The sequence below is a fragment of the Puntigrus tetrazona genome, chromosome 7 (assembly GCF_018831695.1).
Source record: "Puntigrus tetrazona isolate hp1 chromosome 7, ASM1883169v1, whole genome shotgun sequence".
Taxonomy (NCBI): Eukaryota; Metazoa; Chordata; class Actinopteri; order Cypriniformes; family Cyprinidae; genus Puntigrus; species Puntigrus tetrazona.
The window spans coordinates 35,633,951-35,658,131 of record NC_056705.1 but is presented as its reverse complement, the minus strand read 5'-3'; the positions used below and the strand labels follow the sequence as shown (position 1 = coordinate 35,658,131).

The following is a 24,181-nucleotide window of genomic DNA, read 5'->3' as shown; positions in this document are numbered from 1 at the left end:
CAATATTTTTTTTTGTAGTTTTAAACAATTATTGTTTGAATGTGAAACCTAACAGACTTTTGTTTTGAACCTAAATACTTTAGGGGGCCATTAGGCATTATCTGACGAGAGTCCCTTTTGTTTGTGGGAGAGATTTGGAGTTGCTGAGGAAAGTTTGCTCTTATTGGTGGCAAGCGTTGTTTTCCCAGCAGAGCAGCACAGGTGATGTGAGGAATGTGAAGGGTCCGTCTCAGCTGTTGGGGCGGTCTGAGAGATTGTGGCGAGGCTTTACCCCGACAACTGTCTTGACATCCAAGAAATTAGTCAAAAACCTCCCCGTGCGGTCGGGGGACTGCATGCTTTTGATCCAGATTGATAAGTTAGTACTGTTCTATGCAGTTTTACAGTGGTGATGCCGTAGTCGCGGATTATTGTAATTTTGGGTTCACGTGACTTTTATTTTAAGCGTGCCATGTTGCTGTAATGCGTTTAAATAAATGATGTAAAAAAACAACAACAACAACAGTACTAATACAGATGTTTTGTTAGAACCCGTGAGAATCATTTTTTTTAGAGCCTTTTAAGTTTGAAACAAAATCACTTCACAGGTTTAAAATTCCTTGTTATTAAATATTTATGCAGTAGAGCAGAAATAGAAGTTGCATCACATAGCCCGAGGGGGGAGAAGGTAAGGCCGGATGAAAACACACTCATTTTACTTGGAAACGGCCGTGTGAAATCCTTTATTTCTTTGTATTTTTGAACCAAATGGCGTAAATTCGATTTAAATGGTTCACTGCCATTTTATTAATAAAGCGTGTTTAACTCAAATCGTGAAACGTAAACAAGTGAACGGCTGTTTATTTCCTGCGTTCGTTTTTTTTCTGGATTTCGTTGGTGGTCAAATTCTCTTCAGTAAACAAAAAAATACTTAAGCAACTTTGTTTTAATTTGTTACAATTTCAAGTAAAAGGCACGAGTAAAGTAAAAGTAAAAGACCCCTATAAAAATGTTTATTTACTTTTTTTTTCCCCAGAAGGTCTGCTGTCTGTTTAAATGTTAAGTTTAAAAAATATAAACGAATGAAAGTGTAACAAATTATTCTTTTTTTATTTGCGAAGTACAGTGCAACCGAGGTTGTTACAATCTTTAAAAAGGTTTTAATAAATAATAATAATAATAATAATAATCATCGCAAAAGTACGTAGTCTTTTGTCTGGATGTAGTCTTATTTAGTGTATTTCCTATAGGCTGTGTTTGATACGATGGTAGTTTTCATTGAAATGCTCGTTTAAGTGAACTCTCCGAGGTGTCATGCGTTAAAACACCTCGACCATCGTGCGTGCTCGAGCATGCGTCATAGATGAAACCGCGCCACTCGTTCACACGGAGACATGCAGACTTCATTACCAAATAGCTGTCTCTCTGCACCTTTCGTCACAGCCACTAGTCCATATCGTGATTTCATTAACCACACAGCCTACTCTTGATTTATCTAATACTAGCCATATTCCGTGACGTTCCGCGTTATGCCGCGAATTCCGTTTTTGTGACTCGATTCTGTGATTCTGTCAGCGCTGTTCATATCGTGGGACACGTAGGGCCTTACTGTACTTCTCGAAAAGTTTGTTAGAGGCTCTGTATGACGAACTTGGCTTGTAGGAGGAATTTTGTCGGAAGCATTTGTTTGGTACCGCAACAATAAGAGGAAACTTTTATAGGAAATGATACAGTTTTCTGCCATCAAGTACCTGGATTGCACTGTGAAGGAGACGTATGTTCTCCGATGAAACATCTCAGCATAGCACGAAACCAAACATGTCTATTTTTATTGTATTTATCTCATGATTGTTTATCTTTTGAATATGTCAGCTGCTCTTCAGACAGCAAGTTATTCGGCTGAATTGCAGATTGCGGACAGCTGTAAGCAGACAGGCAGCTGAAATGAAGTATGGGTAATATTCATGGGCTGTAAATAACTGGAAACGGCGGTTATTATTACTTTTACCATTTGTCCGAAACTCTTCTGCGTTTCAAACACAGTGTTGACAGTTAGTTTTTTTTTTTTTCGTTACCATTCAGGTCAATTTTCATATAAAGATGATCACGCGATTTTTTGCTTGCTTTGTGCATTTCGACTTCAGAAATATGCGCATTGGGTTTCCATAGAGCCAAATTGTCCTAAATTATCATCAAGCAATAAATCATCTTGGATTTATGCATCTTGCAGGCTGTAATTTGAGATGATCCGAAATTCAAAGCCTGGTGTTATGTTTGTCCAATCCAAACAAATATTTGGAGTGGATTTGGATGCTATTCGGGACCATGTGTTGTTTAATTCCAGAACTTCCCTTTAAAATGACTTTTAAGCCTCTGTAAATTCCCAGCAAAATGATTCACCGACAACATTATTTACTAAACTTAATAAGTTAGGTTGGTTTTCCCTCGTGGAATGTGACATTTTAATGGTTAGTTCACCAGAAATCGGAAATTGTGTCATTAGTTACTTTTTTTTTTTTTTTTTTTTTGATGAAAACTGAGATTTTTCTGTCCTTTAATTCGCTTAATGCTTCAAAAAGTTCATGAAACTAATCCATACGAGTAAGCAGTTTAATCCATGTCTACTGATAATCACAAAATAATTCACACGATAACAGATTCCATTTAAGATTTAATTCACAATTTAACATTTGATCACCGTGAATGCGTATAGAGCATTTAATATGCATTTATGTGGATTTCTTTTGCGTTCTCTTTCTGGGGTGCTCAACCCAAAAACGTAAGCTGTTCTTAAAGAAACATATTTCGTTAAGAGGATCTTCATTTTTGTTTTAAGGAAGGATGAAAGTCTTATTGGTTTCAAATAACGCAAGGATGAGTGAATGTATTTTTATTTGAACTTACCTTAATGTGATTTTAATTGCAGTAGTTGCTTGCTGATTAATTAAAACTCTATATGTATTAATTGTTGGGAAGTCCCGTATACATTAAACAGACCCGGTTCAGAAGGGTTTTCTTGCATGAGTCAAGGTCTTGCCTTCATAAACGTCTAGACAGATAGATCAGAGGGGGAAAACTATGCGTGCGTTTTAAAAATTGGGATATTTTTCAATCAGAACTATGTTTTCAAGCACATGAGGAAACCTAATGGGCAGAGAAATCTGTCTCGATGTAATTGGCTGTAGTGGTATTGGTGTTGAGGGGATGAATTAAAGTTGATATGCTCAATAAAGATTTACTGATGAAAGAAATGACTAATAAAATAACTAGATGAACTAGTAATTGACTGGTTGTTTATTAGAGAATTAATAGATGAGTCCACTCCATTGATGTGCTGAAAATGTTATGAAAATCAACATAATTTCAGATTTGACCCTTCAAGACAAGTCCTCGGAAGCCCTCCTAAATGCTTTGGCTTACTTCTATTCATTTGTGGATTTTTGTGTTTTGGGACATTTCTGAAGAGTTTAAAGGTTTTTGATGGCCATGTTGGATCCTCAATTAGATGAGAACAACTGAAACCGTTACTGGCATTAGCTTTTCATCTGCCTGCGACGAGTGTGCTCTGTGTCCCTGAGGACAGATCCCGAAGGCAAGCCGTCACATTTCCTCCTTCCTGTTGGAATAGGAAGTACTGAACGGTGACCGTATTGAATGATGAAGACAGTAACAATAAACAGAACATTGTGAACATTGCTTTTATTCGTTCATTTTATTATTCTATAAATGTTAGGAATGTTTTGAATTGCCAAAAATACTTGATGTTCTTCAAATCGGCTTAAGTAGAATCTTCTTAAAATTCAAGGTCCCCAAAGATCCTTTGAAAAGTAAAGATGTTTTATTAAATTAGACGTTTTATGCTATTGTGCAAGTACTCTGAAGCGATGTGAATGATAATATATACAATAATCGTTCATGGTTATGCATGACACGACTTTTTTCTTCGGCAATAACTAACATTTAAGCACCATTGCCTGCTATTTTTTTTTTCCAGTTCATTATCAATTTTTACACTTAGGAATTACGCTTCTTGCAAACTTCTTGTTCTCCTATTGCATGAAACTTGCCTTTAGATATGACTTGGGACTGCGACAAGTCCAATCATGTCGAAAAGTAAAAATCAACAAACTGTGGGGTTTAAGGCAGACACTCGTTTAGTGTTTGCAGCACATCAGGGTTCGTTCAAATCCTTGAGTATGAGCAATAGCAATAGTGATGCTTTAGAATAGTTTGGATGTAGTACTTAGCTAGCTTAAGTAGGTAAGTAGGTACCTGTCTTCTCTTGATAAATGCGCTGCAGCAGAACAGGTGTTGACAAGACGCTTTTTTTAGTATAGGGGTCCTGGTAAAGGGTGCACTGTAAAAGTGGGTCATTTTACTAAAAGTACATGATCGTAAGAGAAAAATAGGGTTGTTCTGACCTTCTTAACGTAGCGGGAAGACACTGGACCTGATCTGTTTGAGTTAGGCGGTCAGCAGCAGTCCCGCTTAATAATAAAATATCTCTCCTTCGGTGTGTGACGGTAAAGCCTCTTTAGGGGCCGCAGGAAAAATGTCAGAAACTGCAGGCTCTTTGAAGGGAAGGACAGATTTATCAGTGGCTTATCTTGTCTCAAATCTTGGATACCGTCTTAACATGAGCGCTCTGCAAAACCAGTTTGTACAGCAAGCCAGGAAGCTATATATGAAGTGAAGTCATTTTTTCTTATCATATTCAGGTGTTATTTACTCGTATGGTTCAGACCTTTATTTTCTTTAGTCTGTAAAACACAAAAGCAGATATTAGAACGCGGTGTCAAAAACGCAAGGCTTTCTCCTTCAACAAATGTGGATGGCGATTTATACTATCAAGCTTCAAAAAGTAAAAAAAAAAAAGTACAATTTAGAGCAATTTAGATTCCAGCTGCAGTTTTTCTGTCTGCGCTCAGCGCTTTTCCTTGACGAACTTGAGAGATTTATCATATAACCTTTTTAAACTTCAACAGCGAATTTCATCTCGTCCGTGTTTAATGTCTAATGCACGCATTCATGTACAGAAATGAACTCGCGTGCTGTACGAATGGAGCAAGACGAAGCATAAACAAAGCAATTTTTTACTTTTATTTTTTACTACATTGTTATTTTTCAATATAATGTGTGGACTTCCATTACCAGCAAAGAACCTACTTTTACTGTGTAGTAGTGGTAGGAGAATTTGGTGCAGAGTACTGTACTTGAAACATGTTAAACCAGTGGTGTAACTGAATCTCATTCAATGTTTCTGTTACTTATAGGCCTTTGTTTGGATTCCCTTTTTTTTTCGTTTGTACAGTTTGGCTATGTCAGAGCAATGATGGAAACAGGAAATTATAGGCCTTATGATGACTGACACGAAACTGGAGCGACCATAATTTCCTTTAGTGTAGTTTAACTATTATGTTACATCTTGAATTCCACCTTTTATTTAACTCTTGGACAGCGATTCTGTTATGATGAAGGTCCAAAATGAACCTTTCAAGGTTGCAAATGTTTAAAAAGTGATTGTTGCAAAATCGTTCATCGCTGTTTATGCCTCAGTAAATCAAGCCAGGGACTAAATTGCCTGATGACGTCTTATTGTTCCTCTTAGTAGCATGGAACCCATCTGTTTTTATTAAAATTATTCTAAAGAAAGCGAGCATAGAACACACTCCTTAGCTACTAGAGCTGTCAATCACTTCAATTCAGTGATTGGCCAGAATGCTCAGCACCGCAACCTTTTCATGTGGTTGTTATCTAAATACAATATTTTATGTTTTATGTTTATTTTTATATTTTAAGTTAATCTCAGCACCTGTAATAGTTCTCACATCATGGGTGTTCAAATCAGAGTCTTGAAATCGGGGGAAAAATGGCCTTTTTGATGTAAAACCCCTTAAAAAATGCATTGAATAAAATATTATTTTTCCAAAAAAAAAAGCAATTTGTGGTTTCTTTAAAAAACTAACAATTATAATGGACTGAATTAGGATGGAATTCCTGGAATAACAGTGTGAATGTGTGTGATTGTGTATTTGTTCCTTCAGGGGTGAATAATATCAGTGAAATGCAGCTATCTGGTGTGTGTTTGTTCATCTGGCAGACAATGTGCCTGGTGAGACGCCTTCTGCTGGGCTTCTTGTGTCCTCCTCCTGTCTGCTGCTGCCCTCAGGCCACGCTCTGCTCAGTCTAGCAGTTTGTCCTGAAGTAGACATTTCTAAAGGGGAAATGGTGTGTGCATAATCCTCGTTACTGATATATCCAGCCTTAAAACATCTCTTTCTCTCCCTGTGATGCTCAAGCGAGTCACGCGTCTCAAACGGTTATATGATGAAAAATAAAAAGCGACAAATTGGCTGAGATTTTACTGTGGGCGGGGCTAGCCTGCATTAAACGATTTTTACGGGGTGAGGACTTCCTTGTTGATCGTTAGAATGCAACATCAAATGTCCGTACCTGTTTTGTTTCTTGTCAGATACCAGCTAGCATAGCTTAGGTGAAGGTGGGAGCTAATTATAACTTAAGGGAGGGCGGTTTGTACTGCGTCTGTTTTTAGTGGGTACAAGAAATAGTGCAGTGTGTTAAAGGTGCGGTGTACTCATTAAAGTCAATACGAGCACAATAATGTCATGTTTTGGTTTTGGATCGGAGTCAGCCTTCCTGTACCGCCCATGTTGGGGTCTTTGTCCCGGGAGCGGGCGCCATAGGGAGGACAGGAAAAAGACCATTACCATGGAGACATTGACAGAGCGGCTGGCTTACATGCCAGGCCTCCACCTTTCTGTACTCGCTCAGTCTTTCTTGTTTGTTATTTTTAGCATTAGCTCTTGAATATACATTTAAATTGATTGGAAGCTTCGTTTTAGCGTGCTGGAAGTGCTGAGTGGTATTAGATTGTATCAAGATATGCAGAGATCTATGCATTTTTAAAATATGTCCGAGTCAGCATTGCTTTGAAATTGCACCACGGTTGCAGAACACTCAGCCCGGGCTCTCTTGCAGAAATATCGACGCCGTCTCACATGCAATAACAATAGCCAGAGAAACCAGGACACATGCTTGATGTCAACAACACCTGTCAGCGTTTAGCATCACACATGCACGCTGGGTAAATGAAACACAACTGCAGCTCCCACTCGGAAAGGCTTTAGATGCTGCGAGGGTCTGCCTCAAACCCAAGGTCTTTTTTAATTACAGTAAAGACACGACGTGGGCTTGAAACCGAGCCAAGGTTTGAACGGTTTTCAGGCCCAGCTGAGCACGTGCCGAGGTCAGCAGCCAGACGCACTGGAGTGCCGCTTACCCCAGATCGTATGTCTGTGTGCGGGACTGCCATTGGCTAATGGTACCAACTCTATTGTGATGTCTATCTGGCAGGGGTCAAATATAGCTGGATGCAGCTTTATTGATGTGTGTGCATCCATAGGTCCCTGAGGACACTCTAGTCTAGAACGTCTCTGGAGATGCAGCCTGTAAAAAAGTGAAAATTAATTGCACTTATGATATGACATTTACTAATTTCTTCTTCATAATTCATGATCTTTAAAGCAATAGGCTAGATAATGTAGTGCTGTGTATCATTATCATTACATTATCATAGAGTGTTAATGAGAAAGTCATGCTGGTTGTGGATGTGGGTCCCTGCTTAGAAGACCCTCATAATACAGGAATGCAAGAAATTGTTGTTAAGATGTACTTTATTTAGTTCTTGTTGTCCGGCCATCGTAATGCATTTGATTAGGGTCGGAGCCAAATTCTACAGGAAAATAGACCTCAATGACCAGAGTTGAATAAGTATTATTGGAAAACATTGCTGCATCTATGTATGGGAATTACATGCATGACAGAATTGAGTTAATTTATTTTGCCCTTTTTGAATGGCATTGTTTTCAATTACTGGTATGTTAATTTGAGATTTAATAAATGTAGTCTGTTTCTGTAATATTGAAATTAGCGCTGTAAAAAGCTTTTACATCATATATGCATGTATACATAATAAATTAACACAGCATATGCTCGTTATGTACATGGAAACTTTTGTTTTGGATGCATTCAATTGGGATCAATCGTATCAGCACTAATTAAAATGAGTTTTTTGTCAATTTTTTGGATGTACATTCTTCATCCGAATAAAAAAATAAAAAGTGAATCAAGAGTGATAAAGCATTGCAAGGTTTTAAGAAAGCGAATCGATGTGTAGTATGTAGAATTGATTAGAAACACTAATGTGTGTGAAAGTTATAGCGTAAATCGAACTCACGATGTTCATTTCTCCCATACGAGGTCAGACCGTGATTTATAGCTCCGTGATATGACTCATTCACTCCTTGGTTAGGGCTTCCAGAAATTATCATCGCAAAGGCCGTTCAGACCACCCTCTGTGTTCCTGATTCATCTCTCTCTTGTGTAGCTCGAATGAATTCAGCTGGACTAGTGTCGGGCCGTTCTGATCGCTCGCTATCACTGGCCTATCTGATTGCACTTTACTTAATGTTTACTCGCAATCCTCATTTCTGATTCTGAGCCCGGTCGATAGCAATGACGCATTACCCCGCATCTCTTTGGGCCCCCCGGGAGGATTTTTACTGGCATGATAAATAGGCGGATCAAAGCTTCAGTATTGATATTTTGCTGGTAAACCCTTGTGATCTAATTGTGCTTTAGGATCCCATTATTATTTTAGTGGACAATGGATGAAATATTATACTACAGTAGTCATGTACACGTTATGTTGCGTAGCCTACTAATCAGTAGCGATCACGCCACAAGCAAGATCTCCTTCTTTTCTAACTAACTATGACCATGACAAAGCATGCCAAGACAAGACAATTTCTTGGTTCCTTTTTGTTGCAATGAATAAAATCGAAGAGGTTTGAAAAGCGTTTCACGTTGAATGCAAGATATTAAAATATTGTAAGTGTTCTCCGGGCTTAGGACACAATGTTTGAACCAAATGTTCAGTGTTGGTGAGTGTTACATATTTCTTTTTCTCACGAAGTATGTCTCTTCCATAATGATACCACAATGCGCAAAAAAAAAACTAAAAGAAATGTACTTGTGCTGTTTTTTTTAACTTTGCTTGCTACTTTGAAATGATAACCCTATTTTGTAACACGACAGTCTTAGTGACTCCAACCTATTGTTTCTTTTCCTAATGAAGAAATTTTTTTTTTAACATTTTTGATAGCATTGTGTCCAAATGTTGACACAAACTGAAGGACATGCTGTTTCTCTGCAGTTTTTGCACGTTTCCTGCTTCAGCTCACTCTGAATCCCTTCAGGCTGATGCAAGCATGAACTGAGTTTTGTGGGGTCAGCCAGTCTGATTTGTTGAAGTGCTCGTGTCTCTTCTGCTTTCAGTTCTAACATAAATATTCCAGTGTTGGCTCCCTGACTGTGACCAAGCTGCTTAAATGTGTTTCATTTTGGCTCCATTTACCCTACACAATGTTGTCAAGTGACGGGATCAACCTGCTTGTTATATAACGCATGGAAAATCCCCATCTTCTTGCCCCGAGGATGTTCCTTGGTGAAAAGCATTTTCCTGTGGTTTAATCCTGGAGTGGAGGAGTGAACAGCAGGCGCAGGTATATCCTCCCAGATGCTTTTCATAGTGGTTTGTAACGGTCCGAGACGGCCTGTGATGCATTTGCTTTACAAATCCAGAGGCTCAGTCTGCGCTGGGATGGGGAGGTCGCGGCGAGGAGTGATGTCATCCCTCCTGACTGTGACTCCCAGCAGGCTGCTGAATGACTTGAGACAGACGCTGGAGTCCTCCCAACCCTTTTTACCATGTACTTCTCTTCCTCCCTTTCTCTCAGTCCTGGAAAATGTCCAAATTCGCATTCTACTTATCCTAAATGGAATAAGTATTGTTGCTGGCATATATAATAATAATGAGAGATACGCTTTTGCCCACAAGTACCATTGTTTCCCCCAACAACAGGTTGACATGCATGCTAGGTCAAAAAACATTTTAATTGTCTTAAAATATGCATTCATTTTTAGCTGATTAAACCCCGTTGCTTGATGAGAATGTGCAGTGATTGGTCCATTTCATTTAATTATGCATGCAATGCATAAAGCAGTATACGGCAGCGTAAAGCGATATCGGGTTAACCGTTATTTTAATGCTCCAAAAAAGCGGCATCTAGCGGCAAAGAATAATTTGACATTTTCATTCAGACCAAATTTACAAAGTGCTTTGTGAACGCAATGACCAATCAGAAGTGTTTAGTTTAGTGCATCTGCATATTTCTCATCTTGACTGAACTCAACATGTTGAACAAAATTGTATGAATAGACCTGTATATATTATTCCATACGCTACTATTCGTTTGAGGTTGGCAAGTTTAATTTTTTTTTACGATACTTTCTCAACACTAGCGAAGTACATGCTTATAAGTTTAGACTATTGTAAATGGCGAAGTTCTTTCCCTTTGATGAGATTTCAGGATATGACGGTCCTTTTATCAGCTGCCTCATCCTCATGCGTCCGGCGCGAGAGAGGGAAAGTTAAGGACAGGGAGGAACAGCAGACAGGAAACAGAAGAGCGCGGTATGCAGACGTACCGCTGCGATGCAGCAGCGAGGGGAAACGGGAGGGAATCTCTCTTTTTAAAAAGCCTGTGTGTTGCTGGCTCTCTATGAAGAGTGGCTCTTGTAGATAAGGTCTCTGGAGTGAAATGTCACAAGCCAACACAGGAAATTGTGTCAGAGTGGGAGAGAGTAAGAGGAGGGATTGTCTGTCTGTGCTTTGAACACTCAGTTTACTGTCATCCTCTCCAACAGCTTTGACACCCATCCACATGGAGTAGCTTCACAGTACCAGCCGAAACAATATGCTGGCCAGTTAAAGATAGCGCTTCTAAAAAAAAAACGAACCGTTTGTTGTCGTTCACTCATCCTGGGGTTGCTCTAAACATTTCTGCCTTTCTAGAATATCGCGTGGAGCTCTAAGACAGAAAAGCACCGTAAAGCCATTATTAAATGTCTAGACCACTTGCACACATGTGAAGCCGTGTGGTAGTTTTGCGTGAGAAATTTTTCAAAATAATATTATAGACTATTCTCTAAAGATCTTCCATATAGGTACGGGTCTCGTATCACACTTTTGAATGTGATGCTCTAAACTAAAATATTATATACTGTAGAACTTTTAACGCAGAACTTTTTAATTAAACACACCTGAAATAAAAGGAGACTCTTATTTTTAGTGCATGACTTAATGTAGAAGTCATAATTTATCGACTGTCAATCATAAGCAATCATTTGGATTAAATGTTCTGTATTTATCTATTTATTGTAAGTGCAACCGTTTTTTTTTTTAAACGTATTAAAATGACGATTAAGATGTTTGTTATACAATTTAAGATTTACATATATATACCTGCAGGGAGTTGTATTCACACACATGCTCCTATATACACCTTTACAGTTCGGACACATCTATATAAAACCTGAAATCAGCATACACAATAAAATGGTAAATGTTTACCAATTATTCAATCATTTTGGATAATTACCGATATGGTAGTGGTTTATACTTTATTTTAACTTTATAAAATCCACCCAAAATAGTCTTGTGGTCAGTTGGCCGATATACAGCAAAACACTTGCGACAAGCCAAATTCAAATCCCGTCTCGTGGTCATTTGCAGATCCCGTTCCCCTCTCTCTCTCTACCCAATGATTTCCTGCCTGCTCACTACTGTCCTGTCTGAATAAAGCTATAAAAAGCCCAACTTCAAAAAAAGTTCACCCAAAAAACGAAAGTTCTGATATTTTTTTTTCCCATCGTTTTCCTATCACATAGGGAAAAAACAGCTAAAATATTCTTAAGAGTATCTTATATAAACGTTTTGTCAGTCAACCTTAAAATTAACCACCTTTACCTTGCAGAGGAATTTTTATGTGATGGTTGGATCATTATCCATTGCTCCATCTGTGGAAAATAAAGTCTTATCTGCTGGACAACTTTCAGGACACCAGCAGCTCTGGGCAAGATCCTGAATTCTGCTCAACTGCTTTTCATGTACAGAGCTCTTGGAATTCACAACAAAACCCCCCAAAATCTCTATTGTCATAAACAAACCTTGCGTATCATCTTCACAATCTGAAACAGGCTTGTGAGATATACATCCAACTCATTTTTTTTTTTCTTCTCACCCTCCAGCCCATATTGAGATTTTTACCTCTGATTTGAAAGGTTAAATTTTTCTTGTCCGAAAATAAAGTGTTATGCCTAGTATGTGGAAATGGATCTTGTTTTTCACTTTCAGCTCAGGAAATCTCTTGTTCCCCTTAATTAATGATCATTTGCCTGGAGGCCTGCGGAAATATTGTATCTGTAGCTTATGAGCGCAAGTACGGCCCTGTAGGCAGGTTACAGTGTTACACACACTGCTCTGTTCTTTGTTTCACTCGGATGCTTATCAGTACAGCTGCCCTGCTTTCTCATCTGGGTTAATTGAGCTCGATATAGCAGCTTATGCTCGCGTCGGAAAATACATTACAGCTGCTTTGGTTATTATTAACTGTTTATGTCTAGTAAAGCAGATATGAGATATGGAGAGGTTAATGAAGATGGAGGCTGACGATATCAATGTATTTTTTTTTTTTTTTTTTTTCAAATTGTGTAGGTTTTTTGCATTTTTGGTTCTTCGGTAATTATTATCTTATTTTATTATGCTGTATATTACAGGAGTGGAAGAATTTCTTGTTTTGTTTTTTTTTAGTATCTTATGCTTATGCTAATACTGAAAACTGGAAAATTATATTTTAGAAATTTTTCAAACAGTGGTAGAGTTTGTAATAATATTTTTACACTAGTGTTTCCACTGTATTTTTGATCAAATTAATGCAGCTTGGGGTTTATTTTGCATCTTATGAATGTGAATAATCTTATTAAACAATTATTCATACATTCTGACTGATAGTGTATAGACAAGTATTAAGATACATTTTTAGGTGATGTGTAAAACGTTAAGGTGTGTGTGTGTGTGTGTGTGTGTGTGTGTATATAAATATATATATATATATATATATATATATATATATCTCATGCTTTTGAAAGGTTTATGACCATTAGATTTTAGACTATTTTGTTATTCCTTTCTTATATGTAGCGCCTTATAAGTTCTATGAATAAATCTGATTTAATGTAAGTAAATCGTTGCATATTTATACAGTATATTGATGCATATCAATCATTTAATAATTTCCTTTTATATATGTATATTTCTTTCAAGTGAAACGTTCGCACTAGCTGTTTATTACTTGTCTGCCAGTGTCCTCAGGAGTTACCCAGACAAGGTCATTGGCGCCTCTTAGTGTGGCTAGCTGTAGGCGAGATCTTCAGTAGCCCAAGCTCTCATCTCTGAACATGTGTGGCTGTGTGACTGCAGGCTTGGCCTGTAATTACACAGAAGTTTGTGAGGGGAGTATGTCCATGGGGCGAGTTGGTGCCTGAACCGGTATGCCCTCCCAGGCCTCTTTTACCCCTCTACCTCTGTCATAAATCAAAGGGCCAGCTGCCAGCGGCTCATTATCTGTGTAATTATCTCATCCTGCAGACCTGCTTTATCTCCAAGACAGCCTGGGCCTCACTGCCCTCACCCGGTCCTTTCCCAGACAGACCCCTGCATGAGCAACGGCCTCGTCCTCTGGTGCAAAGCGTCCGATCCCGCACCTCTGCGCGGCTCTGACTTCATTACTGATATGTGTAATCGCATTTTTAATTGGTGTTTTAATACGTTTCTGGCATGACCGCTGTTAGTAAAGCAACAAACAGAACAAATCGGTCATGTCTTGAGTTCCACAAAGTTATGTACATATTTGATCTGCAATACTATGATTATAATACCTTCAAAAAGCATTTTAAGAAATATCTTGGATATGTTGGCTGCTCTTTTATATATAGTCAAAGTGGATGGTGACCACAGATCCAAGCATTGCGAAAGTTTGAATGCACTTCCGGAACAAATCCTATTGTTTAATAGGATTTTGCTTAAACAAAAATAATAAAAAACAAAAATCTAATATTGTATTACTGATTTAAACGAGAAATATTATGCCTTTTTTTTTTACTATATGTAATATACGTCTCTGGTGAAGTTTTCAAAATGACCCACAGATCACTTGTTATAGCATTTTGAAAATGCCTGTTTTGAGTGGAAGCAGAAACAGGCTGATTGTCTTGCCTGTCTTTTTAAATGCAAATGAGCTGCTACTCCCCTCCCCATTTTCCAGAATAGATCTGTGCCATTACAGCTCGGACCTGCTAAAAACATCTGTTTTGATTCTGATTGTCATGTTTTTTGCAATGAAATCACACGTTTTGAACCATATTACTGTATGTTATTATCTTGTGGCAGCAGAAATATAAGTTACAGTAAATAAATCAATAAATCCACTGCTCTCTTGTCTCTTCTGAAGCTTTTGCTCAAACTTTCGCCATGGCATTTGAACTGGTACACCGTTGTCTCTTGCACAATCAAAATGATTGTGCCCTGAGTGGAAACATACAGATTAAGGGGTGGCCATATTAGAACGGGATCCCTTTTAAACTACTTTAGGGGAGCAAGATCAGACCTGCTTGTTTTTTTTTGTTTTTTTTAGAGGCTTGCAAAAAACGCTCACTAAATCAAAGTTACAGGGTTAATCTTTTTCACATTTCCTTGGCTGGTTGATGCACCGGGGACCTGATTTCGGCACTTAAAACCTTTAAAATGTATATTTTCATGACACGTCACCTTAAAAGGTTTTTCTTGTCTTGCTAGGGTCAGTTGCTAAAAAGTGGAGACATTAAGAGGGACATTAAACAACATCAAGCTAAGCAGGAAAGCTTGTCTACTCGCAAGTCTGCTTTCACAGCCTCGTTTGTGTTTATTATCATGCTCTTGAAAACTATTCTAACTCAAACTTCCAGGGAAAAGACTTGAAAAGTTTCCAGAAGATCAACTGTGGTGACACTGAAGTAATGCCACTGTGGTGCATTGGTTTAAAGCCTTTAACTTTTTACTGGAGGTTGTATTTAAGCTTCAGACAATTTTTTTTTACTTCTGGGTTGGCCTACAAAAATACATCATCATTGCAGAACTTTGTCATGATGGTAAGAAGGTGATAACATGGTTATTGAGAGGTTACTCAAAGATTCAAATTTCATTGATTGATTGATTGATTTAATCTTTTTTTTACCCTATTTACCTTTGAATATTTCATTACATTCTTGGAGTTTTAGGTATTTATTTTTTTGTTTGGGTAAACTATCCTTTTAAAGGTTTCAGCTGGATGAATCGTAGGTTGTATGTAAGTCTTAGATGTTGTGTAAGTTCTTCTCAAAAGTAATGCATGTTTTCCCTCACTTTATGTTCAGCATATTTTCCTTCATGTCTTTATTTTTGGCAGCAGTCCTATGAAACAGTCCTCTTCCTTTACTTTGAAACATGTTTGTTTTGCAACAGTATATCTTTGCTTATTACCAGCAATAATAAACCCAAGCCCAGAGGCAGTGAACATATTGAGATTATGGATATTTGTCCTCTGCATTTTTGAGGGTTTGTCTCAGTAATGTTTTTGTTGTGTGTTTAAAAGTGTGATTTCCTCTTTCCTGCTCTCTCTGAACATTATTGACTCTTACAGTGACTTCTAAGCGCTTGTAAAAGCAGTAAGCTTGTATGTTCAGGCAGGAACACTTGGTCCTCCATGCCTCATTAGTCCTCGTTTCAACTGCATACATACTTCGGCCTCTATGCTCTCCGCTGGTTGGCCAGGGTTGAGATCATATGCCCTTATTGTATAGACATTCTTGCCTTCATAATCAGAGATAGCTGCTCCAGGACCTTGCAAAAGATCTCAAGCAGCGTTGAGGTTTGGAACAAAGGGCCTGTTTGACTAATTGACTTGCAGTGCCATAGACGTGGCAGTTTTGTTTGAATGGAGTTCTGTCTCCAAGTGTCCGGCAAATGAGTCATTGAGCTGGTCTTTGAGGATGGTTGGTTTGGAGGTTCTTTCGGGTTCACTAAAGAGTTTCAGAACAGTAGGTCATAACTAAGCCCACACAGAATTAGCTTTTGGTATGTATCATGATAAAGTCTTTAGCTTATATTCTACCTTTTTACTTTTGCAAGAAATAGAGTGCACCGGTGCCTGACACTTTTTTTCAACAGCCTTGGTTCCAGAATTGTTTTTCTTATTCATATTTCCCATAAAGATCTAAAAAAAAAAAAAAAAAACGAAAGTTACAAGCTATAAATCAAAAAAGCCAACTGTGAGGTGAGTGAAAATTGGGCAAATATTTTTACCATGTTATTGCCGAAAAGTGTCAATAAGCTCTTTGCTGATTGGCTTGTGAGACAACACGGCATGCAAATTTTCTGGTCAAATTAAAAATGTTCAGCTTGCCTGGAAAATGCATTTGCAGACATATATTTCATGTTCATGGCATTCAAATTAATATCTTTGCATTGACTTTATATATTTGTAAATTACATACAATTAATTAACTAATTGATAATGTAATAATTTTTATTCATTTTTTTGGTGTCCACACACCATAAGTTTGAATACTTATCCAAAAAAGGACTATGAAAGGCATAATCATTATATGGATAAATGTAACACAGTTGATTTAATATTGTGTATGTAGAAGCAAAAAAAAATTATGGCAAAAAATGCAAGTTTGTGTATATAACCTTGAAAAATATTTAAGTGGATAGAGAGTGTATAATTTTTAGCATGTTTTACTTTTTTGTTTAATTTTTCTGATTGATGTATATTTCTTTGCAGAATCGGTAAATATAATCGTTTGAAAAACATGTTGAAATATTAATACAGAAGCTATAAATGTGTTAATAAAACAATTTTACTATACGCTTCTGTACAAGCCAAAAGCCTACAGTAAAATAGTTTATTGACAACCTCATAGCTTCTGTCTTTCAAGTCTCCTACATGAAACAATTAATAGGATTTTTTTTTATTTTACAGAAACCGACTGCATGTGTTCCAATCATTTTTAAAGGTGATTCTCATTATGCTATTTTTACTGTAACACAGTGACATTACTGTATTAAAAGGTACGCAAATAGGCTTTGTTTTCTTTAAAATAGAATTTGCATGCGTTTATATTTGTTTAATATTTGTTTGGGAAAAATAAGCCTTCAGCATTCCCAGTCATGCTCATCCACTGTTCATGAAAGCTACAACTCTTCTCATGCGTTCTCAAGGACATGCTCCAGAAAGCCTTCACTTGTGATAAGGTTTGGTTACAAAGAAGTGCAAATTCCAGCCAAAAGATTCACACTTTTGATCACAGGCCGAAACCCTCACTGTCCACATTAAACTATCTTGTTCAAGAATGCCCTCGTGATGCTAAAGGAAGATTATAGCACATCATTGCCAAGTTAGTCGATTTTAAAATGTCTGGCACGTTTACTATGTGACCCAACCTGTGTTTGTTTGGGAAAAAAAATGATATCCTCTCCTTTTCTTGGAATTTCTTTAAATATGTGGTTTCTTTTTGACTAGATTAAGTTTGTCAAGTGTGAAGTTCCTGATGTCCTCCGGCTGTAGCCATTAGCTGATTGAGCTGGGATGGTAAATAAGATGCAGCGTGGACCCAGGAGCAGAATCTTCCTCTAAATCTGCTGCTATCCTTTAAGTAGTGTGCTGACCATCTGCTCTGCTGCGAGGTCCCCAAATCCTCTGAGAGCTCAGTGAAGTGCACCTCTAATACTCTCCTTATGGCTTCTTATGCAATCTGGTTAGGCATTACAGAGTGCACTGAGGTGGACATGAGTGTTTATGTGTGTGTGTGTGTGTTCATTTAACACTGTGTTGTAAAGCCAGAAATCAGAAAGTGCGATGCAGTGTATTTAGTGTTCATTTTTCTTAAATATTTGATGGGTTTGTTACTGTATTTTTATATAATTGCATTATGCCGTAATATATAGTGAATTCAAATGTAAACACTATTATGCATACTTTGCAAAATATATAGTATTTATTTCCTGTAGGCCATAGTGCAGAATATCTTGTGCAGTGCAGTCTTCATGAAATTTGGTGTAATACCATTGTTGATAATTATGATGTCATGTTATTTTCCAATAAATAGTCACTATTTAAATATGTTCTATAAATTCTAAACAAATAAAAAAAGACTACATTTAAATAATCTAAAAGCAACTATCACAACATATTATTCGGCATGTAGAGATTTAAAATAAATTAATTGTTAGTTTTAAATATGTATTTCGATACCATCAAATCTACCACATTTCAGAAACTTTCAAAAAAGACTTGAGTCATCCTTGTTGCATTGTGTGCCAAGTGACAATACAAAAATATGAATTTTTTTTTTTAAATGAAATATGAAAAACACTTAAGTCTGCATGCCTGTATCTCAGTTTGATTCAGTTTCAGAGATATGAGGATGGCCCATGAATAAATTAAGTTATAAAATTGTTAAACTGTATACATTTTTAAATGTGGGTCACAGCTGATACTTATTCTTTCAAAGAGGAATGTCTGAAGAACAAACAATGTCGAAACTTTTCTCTCTATCAAAACAACTGCATACACACATCTGTGAGTAACTTTTATCCAAAGTTTGTATGCCTGTAACTCAATAAATACTTAATATATCTGTATATAATTTTTGGGATTTAAATAAGACAATCTTTTATTTTGGCATCCTCATTTTTACCCGTTTTAAAAGGTCGAAAACTAAATGCTGATTGATTTTAACATCTTAAAAATAGATTAGAAATGTCAAGTGATAGGATTTATTTGCTGCAAGATGACAGCTGGCTTTTTGGTAAATTAAACCTGCAATGTGTTATGGTTATGTGACAGCATTGTAGAATATGATTGTTTGCATTTCGCATGCTTTTCATGCGGTTGAAATGGTATGCAGCGTGTACTGCACGGTGCGCAAAGGCTGCGCTAGTTTTCCTAAACATCGCCAGTGTGTTGGAAACCAGCTACAGGATGATAGGATCTGTTAGTTTTGCCGTAACACTCTCTGGTATCCATTTCCTTAACAGCTATTTTTCCACAAACGGTATCCAAACATTCTACTTGAACAAGCCTTGGACTGCAGTTAAAGCCTAAAACAATCCTGATGTTTAAATGCAAGCCCATTGCTCGTCCCTGTGTAGATCGTGTCTGTTATATTAATAACAATGCTATGGAGGACTGAACAGAGACCTCAGTGAGACCTGTCTCTGCACCTGAGAGCGCTGGCTGGCCTCCAGATATCAGTCTCAGCCGCACAAGAGGGGGCTCATTGGCTCCTGATGAGAGACGGGCACCAGCAGACAGGAGCCACATTGACCTCACAAGCACAAATAAATAAAGCCCTGCTCCTGAACGGGATCCTGTATTGAAACACCGAAGGCTGTTAGCGTTTGAGTTGTTGTCGTTTCAAAGATAGCCTGTGCCCTCAGCTGAAATAACAGATCAGATTGTGTGAAGACTGAAGGTATAGAGTCACGATTTGTTTAGCTTCAAACAAATACTGGTCTGTGGGTGTTACTTCAGTAAATGAACTAGTTTGTTGGGTCAGATGTATTATGTTAAACATTGACATTTATGTACCGTTTATAGTAATTTAACAAAGCGATTACCGTGTTTTTTAATTTGCGTCAGTGTACACAGTGCTTCTGTAATGAATAGTAACCCTTGGAGACTATTCGGGCATTATTAAGTGGATGGTTGTGAATCGAGTTATTGTGTGTCTGTTAGAGAAGGTGGCAGCTGGTGATTTTGGCAGGCGGTTGATTTTCTGTGCTCTGTTGAGAGCAGATAGTGACCCAGTGTGTATTGAAACACAAATCTGCCCCTTCTTTATAGCAGCTCTTAAATCAGTTTGTTTTAAACACTTAAAAAGTGTAGCTAATCGTTTAACTTTATCTTTTGGTTTGTTGGTTTTGTGAAATTGAGAGGGATTACTGACTTGATTAGCGCACTCTTGGTAAAAGAGAACATGTCTATGAATACGTAACATCTAGATGACAAAACTGTATGCTTTGAAATGTCTGCAAATTCATAGTGTGTTTGATGGACAATGAACAAAAGACTGCATGCATACTCTCTTTAGAGTGCACCCATGCTATGAAAATTTGTAAGTCAAATATACCTGAAACAATTTTACATCTTGTTGAATGCACATTTATTCATAGAATTTGGTAAAGAACAGGAAAGTGATTAAGTAGAAGATGTATGTGTGTGTGTGTGTATATATATATATATATATATATATATATATATATATATATATATATATATATATATATATACTAATAGTGGGCAATACTAGTGACGCTAAATATGTCATGTATTCTTATGAATGAAACTTATTACTTGTGTCCATTAATTTATTACTGTATTAGTGATATTTTTTCTTGTGATAGATACCGCTACATTTTCATGGTTGGTGCCAAGGGTGTCTACAGGGGTTAGGCAGTGAAACTGAAAAACTTATTTTAGACCAAATTATTTTATTACTGCATTTTTTAAGATGTCAAAGGACCATAATTTTGTTTTAGGAATGACAAGTAGAAGTCCTGCACAGTGGCCATTCCTCTTAACAGAGCAGTTTCCAGGTCACTATGTGATGTTGGTGGATAAAAAGGTTTTCTAACTTGCTCCTCTAACACCCTAAAGTGCGGTCAGATCTGGTGACTGTGCAGGCCATAGGAGATCTTCACCTTCACTTTCATCTTCATCGAACCACTCTGTCACCTTGTGTGTACTGGTGTATTATAATCGTGATACATGGGACCACCTTCAGGGTACAATGTTTAAACCATTGGGAGCACATGGTCTTCCAGAATGGTTGAATATTTCTTGGCAGGGTAGTACCCATCTGATATTGCTGCCCAAACAGTGCACGCAACAGTCTGGGTGGGTAAGCCTCTTTGGGGTTTCTCCACACAGCCAATGCAGGTGGAGTCATTAGAGAGCTATCCATGTTTCACATTGTCCACAGGCCAAGATTTGCACTGCTGAGACTGACATTTGCCATTGGCACAAGTGACTGTAGGATTGGCTTTCACAGTTTCATGACTAAATATCGTGTGAAATTACTGTTCAATAACTTTTTTTGCCCAAATATTGTGTTGCCTTTCATAATTAATAGATGTTGTTATCAAACACTGAAAACCCCATTTGAGCACTAATATTTATTTTTCATTTTCTTATTTCATTGTCTCTTTTTCTTTTTTGCAGTTGTAATGTCTTGAAGCAGTACCCGGCCTGTTTGAAGGATGTACAGTGAGTGCTGATGGAAACTGCTGCTCCAATATGAGTGTTCATGATGTTGGTGGGAGACGACGCTTTGAGGACTCTGAGTTCACCCTGCGCATCTACCCAGGGGTCATCGCCGAGGGCACCATCTACTGCCCCGTCGCCGCCCGAAAAATCACTTCGGCCGCGGAGGTCATCGAGCAGGTCATTGATCGGCTGCAGCTAGATCGGACGAAATGCTACGTCCTGGCAGAAGTGAAGGAGTTCGGCGGGGAAGAATGGATCCTCAACCCTACCGACTGTCCCGTCCAGCGCATGATGCTGTGGCCTCGCATGGCTTTGGAGAACCGCTTCAGCAGCGAGGACTACCGCTTCCTGCTGCGAGAGAAGAACCTCGATGGCTCCATCCACTACGGCAACTTGCAGATGTGGCTTCAGGTCACAGAAGAGCGGCGGCGCATGGTGGAGCGAGGCTTCCTGCCCCAGCCCTTGCCCAAGGACTTCGATGACCTTTGCAACCTGCCAGATCTCAATGAGAAGACCCTGCTGGACAACCTGCGCAGTCGCTTCAAGCAGGAGAAGATCTACACCTACGTGGGCAGCATCCTCATAGTCATCAACCCCTTCAAGTTCCTCCCTATCTATAACCCCAAATATGTCAAGATGTACGATAATCACCAGCTGGGCAAGCTGGAGCCGCACATATATGCGGTGGCGGACGTGGCCTATCACGCTATGCTGCAGAGTAAGCAGAATCAATGCATTGTTATTTCTGGGGAGAGTGGATCAGGCAAGACTCAGAGCACCAACTTCTTGATCCACCATCTCACGGCCCTAAGTCAGAAAGGCTTTGCTAGTGGAGTTGAGCAGATAATTCTGGGTGCAGGACCAGTGCTGGAGGTAAGAGCTGATTATATAAATTTAATATTTGACAAAGAATGTTGGCAGTGGTTTTAGACCAGTTTATTAGGTGCTATTAATAGAAAATTGGGTACAAAAAATTTTGTGGGTCAAATTTTCACACATTTTCCATGCAGATACTAAAATATAAAATATTGGAATGATTTTTTTTTTTTTTTGCGGTAGACCTACGTTTTCAAAATTGGCTGCAGACACAAAGTAGTTTTTGTTATACTATTTGTAGTTGTCATTTGCACACAGTATCTAACATTACTACATGAACTTAGTCTAAGTATTTTTTGTCAAACTCCAGTAAGTGTAAAAGTAGTTCCTCACAGTGTACTGGTAATTGAGGTCCGTAAATCTAAGAACCAAAAATAATATTTGTATTATTATTATTTTATTTAATTTTTTTTTGCATTTCCTTGCATTCTTAAATTTTAAGTGAACTTTGAAACTTACATTTTGTAGGTTGTCATGCATTTAATTTCTAAATGAACAATCTGCTCAAAAGTACCATACTTTTTGCTGGTTTCACAAAACTTTTTAAACTACTCCACCACTATTTAAAGCAGTTCGGAAATGTATAGTGGGTAAGATTGACCTTAACACAACAAGAAGGTTAATACTATTGTGCAGCAAGTTATAAGTTTGGGCTTGTATCTGATCTTTAGGAAACATTGTTCTGTCGCAACCCACTGCAGCGTGTCTAGACCTTTTGTCGGTCACTTGGTTGCTATTCCTGTCGTGTGACGTTTGGTATCTGTATATTAAAGATGTCATGTGTTTGTGTTGCTTCATGTAGCATTTTTAGTTTCAGTGTGAACAGAAAAGTTGTCACGCCAACTTGTCATTTGTCTCGGTCAGTCTTTTGAATCCTGAGGCATTACCTTTGAGGTCTGAGAGCCAATAGATCTTCGGCCTCTGTTTGAAATGCTCAACGGCACACCTTTAATAAACCACATTATTGTCTTGTGTGCAATTGCCACATTCTTTGATTTGCTTCCAGTTTTGTGTGTTTTTGTAACCTAGATAACCTCTCTGAGTGATGATTGTTTAAAAAGGCATATACTAGGTCATGCAATACAATGTTACAGTCATAATGCTGCTGAAAAAACGGGTTTTAAAGCTGCTCTTGTGGATTCCAGTGATGCCAGGAATTCCACATGGCTTTTGTCACCAAGACGCACATGATGCTGTTTTGATAACATTATCAAAGTTACTGTGGTTTGTGCTTTTCTCTGTGTAGTTTACCGGTAGGGTTTTTTGTTAGTGGAAGATTGATAGGTTAAAAGTTGGAATCAAAAGAATTTGTTTGCACACATTTATTAAAGCATAGTTTAAACCTAAGAAGCCAAGATAAAATCAAAGCAACTGCCTCTTGTGGCCTATTGCCTTGGCATATTGTTGCAAGGGTTTTATATAATAAACAGTGTGCAATAAATAAGCACATTCATTATTAATAATAACCATTAAAACATAAACATCTTTTGCCAAGTAATGTAGTTCATTATTTTGCTAGACTCTGGATGCATAGCTTCACTAATGTAGTTGCTATTAATGTTTCAGCACATATATTGTTTTATCTAATCACACTTTTTGTTTGCTGTGATTATATTTTAAAATTGAACACTGCAAATGATTGAAGCCATTTAAAGTTTAATTATGGTTAAACTAAAGTTTATTTAAAGTTAATTAAGCCAACTATAAATTTTGACCTTTTGCGGTTAAGGGATATTTAATCCAAAAATGAAATTAAATCACGTCATCATTATTAACTTCTTCCTTCTGTGGAACACATACAAGGAAATGCCTGTTTGGCAAAATGTCTGTTCTTTGTATTTACATTACTGGATCTTGCAAGCTCCAAAAAGGAAAAAAAAAAGGTATATTTTTACATCAACATTCTAGTTCCATATTGAAAGTGTTTTTCTCTCTGAAATCTTCCCTGCTGCAAAAGCTCTTAAACCTTATTTGCTCTCCGATTGATTGGATTTGCAACAAAGTGTGCATGGAACGCTTTTATGGTACTTTATCATTGCCATATGTTTTATGCACAA

The 24,181-nt window shown here is 37.7% G+C and overlaps 1 protein-coding gene across 10 annotated transcripts in view; it reads left to right on the top strand.

Annotated features, from left to right (window-relative positions):
* Positions 1 to 24,181, top strand: part of myo9aa (myosin IXAa) — a 96,640-nt gene that overhangs the window by 1,008 nt on the left and 71,451 nt on the right. For all 10 annotated transcript variants that reach the window (XM_043244852.1, XM_043244850.1, XM_043244857.1 and 7 more), the window contains exon 2: positions 21,204 to 22,121. In XM_043244852.1, the coding sequence (XP_043100787.1) occupies positions 21,279 to 22,121 (843 nt within the window). In that variant the 5' untranslated portion in view covers positions 21,204 to 21,278. The remainder of the gene's footprint in view (positions 1 to 21,203; positions 22,122 to 24,181) is intronic.